Raw genomic sequence first — 7,081 nt, 5'->3', positions numbered from 1 at the left:
AGAGTTCCGGTATGAAGCTGAATCTGGTGTTACGTTCGAAGCTTGGTTCACACGCTACGAGGACCTGTTTGCCAAAGACGCTTCGCGGCTAGGCGATGAGGCTAAGGTAAGGCTTTTAGTGCGTAAGTTGGGAACACCAGAACACGCCCGTTATATAAGCTATATTTTACCCCGCTCACCACGTGATTTATCGTTTGAGGAAACCGTCGATAAGCTGACAGCACTTTTTGGGTGTAGAGAATTACGCTTGAACAATTATCCGCAGAGTGTCAGCGTATTACAAGTGTGAAAGGAGACAGCGCTATGATTGCCGGAGAGACGAGTGAACGTGTTTTCGCAGTACACAGCGGAGAGAAGAGATCGCACGAGAAAGCAGCGCAGCAAACTAATTACAAGCAGTTCACGCCGTACCGTACCAAACGACCGTTCCGTGCAAAGTATGCTGTGTGTTCATCAACAAGCAAGCCAGCGAAGCCCTGTTGGTTGTGTGGTGACATGCACTGGGTGCGTGAGTGCACTTACCGTTCGCACAAGTGTCTCGACTGTGCAAGATATGGTCATCGTGAGGGGCACTGCAACACAGCGAGCAGGAAGAAGCGGTTCAATGTTCGGCAACGGAATATCAACACTCGTGTAGTAACGGTCAACGTCCGAAGCATACGAGAGCGCCGCAGATTCGTGTCCATCGCTCTCAACGGAACAGCTGTTCGATTGCAGCTAGACACAGCTTCGGATATCAGTGTCATCGACCGCCGTACGTGGAGAAAAATTGGCAGCCCGCCGTTAACACCGTCATCCGTCACAGCTAAAACTGCATCGGGAGCTACACTGGTATTGGATGGTGAATTCAGCTGTGCTGTTAGTGTTGGTAGCCAGACGAGGCAGGCGACACTCAGCGTATGCGGAGCAGCAAACCTACTACTACTGGGAGCCGATTTGATTGATGTTTTCTCCCTCTGGTCGGTGCCGATGGATGCGTTCTGCAATCACGTTGCAGTAGCAGGACAGCAATCGTTCCAGCAGCTTTTTCCCAAGGTGTTTACGGGAACAGGACTCTGTACAAAGGCGAATATAAAATTTACCTTGCGAGATAATGTTCGTCCTGTTTTTAGACCTAGCCGCCCAGTAGCTTACGCGATGGAGGAAACCGTGAGTCGTGAGCTCGACCGTCTTGAGGAGTTGAATGTCATCACTCCTGTAACTACTGCAAAATGGGCAGCTCCAGTGGTCGTCGTGCGCAAAGCCAACGGACTTGTTCGTATTTGCGGCGACTATTCGACGGGACTTAATGCTGCGTTATTCCCCCACGACTACCCGTTACCTGTACCAGAGGACATTTTTGCAAGGCTGGCAAATTGCAAGGTCTTTAGCAAAATAGACCTGTCAGATGCATTTTTGCAAGTGGAAATTGATCCAGAATACCGTCATTTCTTGACCATAAATACGCATCGAGGGCTCTACACGTACAACCGACTTCCACCTGGCATTAAGATAGCTCCTACAGCCTTTCAGCAATTGATGGACATAATGCTATCCGGTATCCAAGGCGTTTCAGTGTACTTGGATGACATCATCATCGGAGGTCCATCCGAAGCGGAGCACGACGCAACCGTAGTAGAAGTTTTGAATCGAATTCAGAACTACGGGTTCACACTGCGAGCGGAAAAATGCCACTTCAGGGTTAACCAAATTAAATATTTGGGCCACATTATCGACAGCCATGGATTACGGCCTGATGCGCAGAAGGTTGAAGCTATTCGCAAGTTACCGGAGCCAACCAATTTAACCGAAGTAAGATCGTTTTTAGGGGCCATAAACTATTACGGTCGGTTTGTACCCAACATGAGAAATTTGCGCTATCCATTGGACGATTTGTTAAAGGCCGGAGTCGAATTTCGCTGGACGTCGGAATGCAGAAAAGCTTTTGAGAGCTTCAAGACGATATTGGCTTCCGATTTACTACTAACCCATTACGATCCTAAACAAGCAATCATCGTATCTGCCGACGCATCATCAGTTGGCCTCGGGGCGACAATAAGCCATAAGTATCCTGACGGATCTATTCGGGTGGTCCAGCATGCCTCGCGCGCCCTCACAGTGGCAGAAAAAGCATACAGCCAGATTGATCGCGAGGGCTTGGCCATAATTTTTGCGATAAAAAAATTTCATAAGATGATATTCGGCAGAAAGTTTTTATTACAAACAGATCATCGGCCGCTTTTGCGAATATTTGGGTCGAAAAAAGGAATCCCCAATTTTACAGCCAATCGGTTGCAACGTTTCGCTCCTACCCTACTGGCATATGATTTTGAAATAGAATACGTTCGCACCGATCAGTTTGGCAACGCTGACCTTCTTTCCCGCCTGATACACACACACGCCAAGCCAGACGAAGATTCAGTGATAGCATGTGTTACATTAGAGGCGGAAGTAAAATCATTGGTAACTAGCGCTATTCAGCATGTTCCAGTTAATTTTATCGACATAAGTAGAGAAACCATAGCCGACAGATTATTATCCAAAGTCCTTCAATACGTTCAACATGGATGGCCAAATAATGCAGCTTATGAAGGAGAACTGTCGCGCTTCCATGACAGAAAAGATTCGCTTACAGCAATCGACGGGTGTCTCCTATTTAGAGAGAGGGTGGTAATCCCCAAAGTATTGCAACGCACCTGCTTGAAACAGGTTCATCTCGGGCACCCAGGAATAAATAGGATGAAAGCCATGGCCAGAAGTTATTTTTATTGGCCATCAATGGACCATGACATTGTCGATTGGGTGAACTCGTGTCATTCATGCCAGATAGCAGCTAAGTCTCCAACTCACATCAAGTCGACCAGCTGGCCAGAAGCACCAGGTCCGTGGTACCGCATTCATGTCGACTACGCGGGACCACTCAACGGGGAATGGTACCTGGTGATTGTCGATTCGTTCTCGAAGTGGCCAGAAGTGATTCCAACGAGCAGTACAACAACAACGGCAACGATAAGTATACTGCGTAACATATTTGCTCGTTTTGGCAACCCAGTAACACTTGTGTCGGATAATGGTCCACAATTCACTAGCACAGATTTTGAATCTTTTTGTAGGCAAAATGGGGTTGAGCACATCAGGACAGCGCCGTATCACCCGCAATCCAACGGGCAGGCTGAAAGGTTTGTCGACACCTTTAAGCGCGCTTTGAGGAAGATGTCAGCCGATGGTCTCACGTTACGAGAAGCTCTGGACACCTTCTTGCAGACCTATCGGGCCACCCCGAACGCTCAGCTGAATGATTCGAAAACTCCTGCCGAGATTATGCTAGGCAGGCGTCCCAGGACCTTGCTAGAGCTGTTATTGCCGCCACGTCAAGCTTCACAATCGAGTGCTGGTCTACGAGTTCGTGAGCTGAATCCCGGTGAGTCGATCTACGCTAAGGAGTACCGCCTGAACGATTGGAAATGGGTCACTGCTACGGTGGTCGATCGGCAAGGCAGATACATGTACCTGGTTCGGACTGCTGAGGGGAAGACGTTCCGTCGACACATTAATCAGCTACGTCGGCGTATCAGCGACGGTTCGTTTAAGGACACAACACGGGCCCATTCACCACTACCTTTGGATCTGTTATTCGATGCTTGGCACTTTAATCCGTCACCAGTACCTGCATCATCGGGCCAGCTAGAAGCTGATAAACCGTCCTCACCGCCAGCGCCTATGTCGTCCTGTGTTGTACCATCTAGTAATTTTAATATTGAGAGCAGCCGTCCAACACTCATCAAATGTCCACGAAGAAGAGCTACATCCCGCAGAACGGATCAAACAATCGATTCGGTACATGAACCACGTCGCTCTTCTCGCAACAGAAGACCGCCCAGTCGGTTCGATGTGTACCGAACGTTTTAAGGAGGGAGATGTTATGGTGAATAGTTTGACTTAGTGAGCCAACCTGTATGTATCACGGCTCTCACTGATGAGTGCACGCATCTCGTGAGATGCCGTTAGGTTCGGGCTTATGACGTGATCCCCGAAGGATCACTCTCTCTCCGGCGCGCCTCCAATTAGGATAGTGAATAAACGTTTTTATATGTGTTAACTTATTCGCGTGCATTCGTCCACCTCTTTTAAATGCATGACGACAGACCTTAACAATACCAAACCAAAGCAGAGAAACCACTAGTATTAACTTGCCGCTTGATATTTTAATGGCTGAGTGGAAGCTACCGGAACAGCGCAGCCCGTTACAAGTGTTAGAAGCTAGGCCACCTACTCCAGTTTTAACGAGTGATATATCGAACCCTCCGAGACGTCGTGAACGCGTGTATGTACAACTGGACGGTCCACCTCGCCGTTCTTCTCGCATTAGAAGACTGCCGCGCAGATTACAACCGTACCAGTTGAATTAAGAGAAGGAGATGTTGTGTAGGTAGCGCAGGTGTAGACGCGACTCAATGCTGTCACGTTACTGACAGCATGTGATGTCAAAAAGGCCGGGTAGGACTTCGGCAGCGATCGGGTGATCGATCGCTGCGACTCGGTATCAGGCTGCGGACTAGGACGGTCGTTGTTTTATAAATGTTGTAAATAGAGTATAAGTTTTATAAAGAGCCCGAGTGTGCCGTTTTATTTAAGTGTGTCAAATGTACGTCCCGTTCCGAAACACAACAGGGGTGATATAGGACGGAGGCCGATTAAAACTCCGGACACAACGTTTAAACTTTACAAACATATATTACAAAAACTGCTTAAAGCTAACACGCTAAAAAGAACTGTCCGCGGCACGTCTGTGCTCCCTCGCTGCTGAACCCCGAAGAAGGCACGATCGGCTTTCGCGCACGATCGCAGCCTCCCGATCGCTGACACCGAAACGTCTGACAGTTGTCGCACGGTCACGACAACCCAGAGTACCAATGTCGTGCGGCGCTGCTAGCGCCCGCAACAAGTATGCTGGCGAGGACGAAAGATCAGCTGTGGACCAGCTTATGCTAGGCTGATTGAAATCGCCAATAACAAACAGCAGATCCGAAGGCTTCAGTGTGAGAGTGAAGCTGCTGATACAATCATGTAGAGAGCGAAGAGTCGATATCTCGGAGCTAAGCTGCGGTGGAATGTATACTACCATGACGTACAGATGTGCGTTATTGCAGGCGACGCGCACACAAATATACTCGAGAGAACGATCACGGGAAGGTAATTCTATCGACTCGTATGCGTTAGAAACGGCTAGCAAAACACCACCACCGCGAGAGCTAGAGCCGCTGAGAGAGCGATCACAGCGGTAAACAGAGAAGTTGTTGTTGAAGAGAAGAGCAGATGGAATGTTGTCAACAAGCCAAGTTTCCGTGAGGGCGATGAGATCGAAGTCAGCCTCCGATACAGCTAAGTGAAATTCTTTTGTTTTAGTACGCAAACCTCTAACGTTTTGATAATAGCAGCTTAAATACTCAGCGGTAGCGTTGTCATTGTGGCGGTTGGATAAAGCGGGTATACGGTAAGTCAATTGAGCTGCGTTGTCAGAGCATGAGGCTTGGCGTGTTTGTTGCGTGCAATGAGCGGAACTTCGTCTAGTTGAGAAAAAAGCGATCGATTGTAGACTGGTGTAGGTGCGGAGATGAAGCACGGTGGTTTTGGGGCGGTCCAGAAACAAGTGTTGAGTTGGGTGCTTCCAAGGTATCATTCACCGGGGGGTGACACTGTTGTGATGATGTTGTTTCAGGACCAGGTGGAGTAGACGTGCGTGCGGCTAAACGGTGAGTCGTTGTTGGTGTGCGTGTGGTGTAGCGGTGATCAGTACTAGTAGCTGGTGTGCGTGTTGTAAAGCGGTTTCGGGTGGCTATAGGAGATGAGGTTTGGTGGTCGTGTTGACGGGATTGAAAAAACTCACGTACACCGATACCGACGGGCCAGGTGGATGGTGTGAGTGCCGCATCTCGAAGGATAGCCGGGACCCTCACTTTGAATGAAATCCAATTCATGCTGTCCACACTAACCCCTCTTTTCAGCATCGACCCTTTACAGAAGCGACCACTTGTTCCACAGTGACGGCCGTTGATAAGCGGGATAGGCGGATCCAGATCCTATCTGTGGATGGCTCACGAGGTGCAGCTTGAAGCGGTGATGATAACGGATCGGTTCCCACCAGTTCATGCGGTTGTGTAGGTGCCGGCTGGATGGCAATCTTGGTGTTGGTGTATGCGTTTGGCGATGACGCGGCACAAAGGATGTTACCGCGACTGTTTACAATTCTGTTTACACCAGGAGATGCCGAATCCTCGATTATGCGCCTCCGCTTTCTACCAGTAGCTGGTCGAGGATCAGAGTTCCGATTGTGAGGCGTGGATGCAGTTTGAAGGAGGGTAAAACCACTGCGAACTTCGGCGACAATAAGCTCAACGAGCTTGCCAATAGCTGCTACAGCTGAGTTGAGGGCGGCTTGGAAACCGACCTGGGCGCCTATTTCTTTTACCGAACGGCAGCGCGGATTTTTAAGCATGTTAGTGCAGCCAATGCAGCTCCAGTTCAGGTCGACATTGGACAATACTGCGTCAATCAGCTCGGGGGGCAATTTGCAACAGCCGCGGTGGAACGTAGCGTCACAATATGCACAACTGATGATGCAGCCGGTGGCCTCTAGCGGTTCAGCACACGAGAAGCAAATAGCCGCCATCGCGAAATCACGCGTAATCACAGCACAACACTGCTAAGCCGAGCAGGAAAAAACAGCAGGAAACCACAGTTGTGATGCAACTAAACAATTCGCCAAGACGAAACGATGATGTAAAACAGTTTAATAGTCCGTAGAATAGGCAACAATGCGATGCGACGCAGAAAACACAAGAAAATTACTGAAAAATCACGGAGCGCGACGGAAATGCGGCCGAACAATTAAACGTCAAACGTCAAAAAAATGGCCCTTATGGTCCCGTAGATCGTCGCCGATGACACACAACGATCTTAGATCAAAGTGTGTGTATGCGATTTACATAAAGGCCAGCAATCGCGCGATCGGCACGTTTCGTATGTGTTGATCAGATCAGAATAGCATGGTACGCTTGTTATGTTTCGGACGGCGGAAAAGAACGTTTGGTTGCTGAATAAC

At 49.0% G+C, this 7,081-nt stretch overlaps 1 protein-coding gene across 1 annotated transcript; it reads left to right on the top strand.

Annotated features, from left to right (window-relative positions):
• The first annotated feature begins 288 nt into the window (after positions 1-288).
• On the top strand, positions 289-4,082 carry LOC120955572 (uncharacterized protein K02A2.6-like). The gene is made up of 2 exons (XM_040376557.2): positions 289-2,688; positions 2,806-4,082. Exons 1-2 carry the CDS (start codon positions 304-306, stop codon positions 3,886-3,888), a joined length of 3,468 nt encoding a protein of 1,155 aa, XP_040232491.2. The 5' UTR covers positions 289-303; the 3' UTR covers positions 3,889-4,082.
• Positions 4,083-7,081: the final 2,999 nt, after the last annotated feature.

Source organism: Anopheles coluzzii, chromosome 2, assembly GCF_943734685.1.
Source record: "Anopheles coluzzii chromosome 2, AcolN3, whole genome shotgun sequence".
Classification (NCBI taxonomy): Eukaryota; Metazoa; Arthropoda; class Insecta; order Diptera; family Culicidae; genus Anopheles; species Anopheles coluzzii.
This window is presented reverse-complemented; position numbering and strand designations above follow the sequence as displayed.

Bases quoted from the DNA above. Each gene is read 5' to 3' on its own strand.
- LOC120955572 (XM_040376557.2), top strand. From the start codon at position 304: ATGATTGCCGGAGAGACGAGTGAACGTGTTTTCGCAGTACACAGCGGA. The intron at 2,689-2,805 runs GTTCATCTCGGG...CATTCATGCCAG, and splicing joins AACGCACCTGCTTGAAACAG to ATAGCAGCTAAGTCTCCAAC.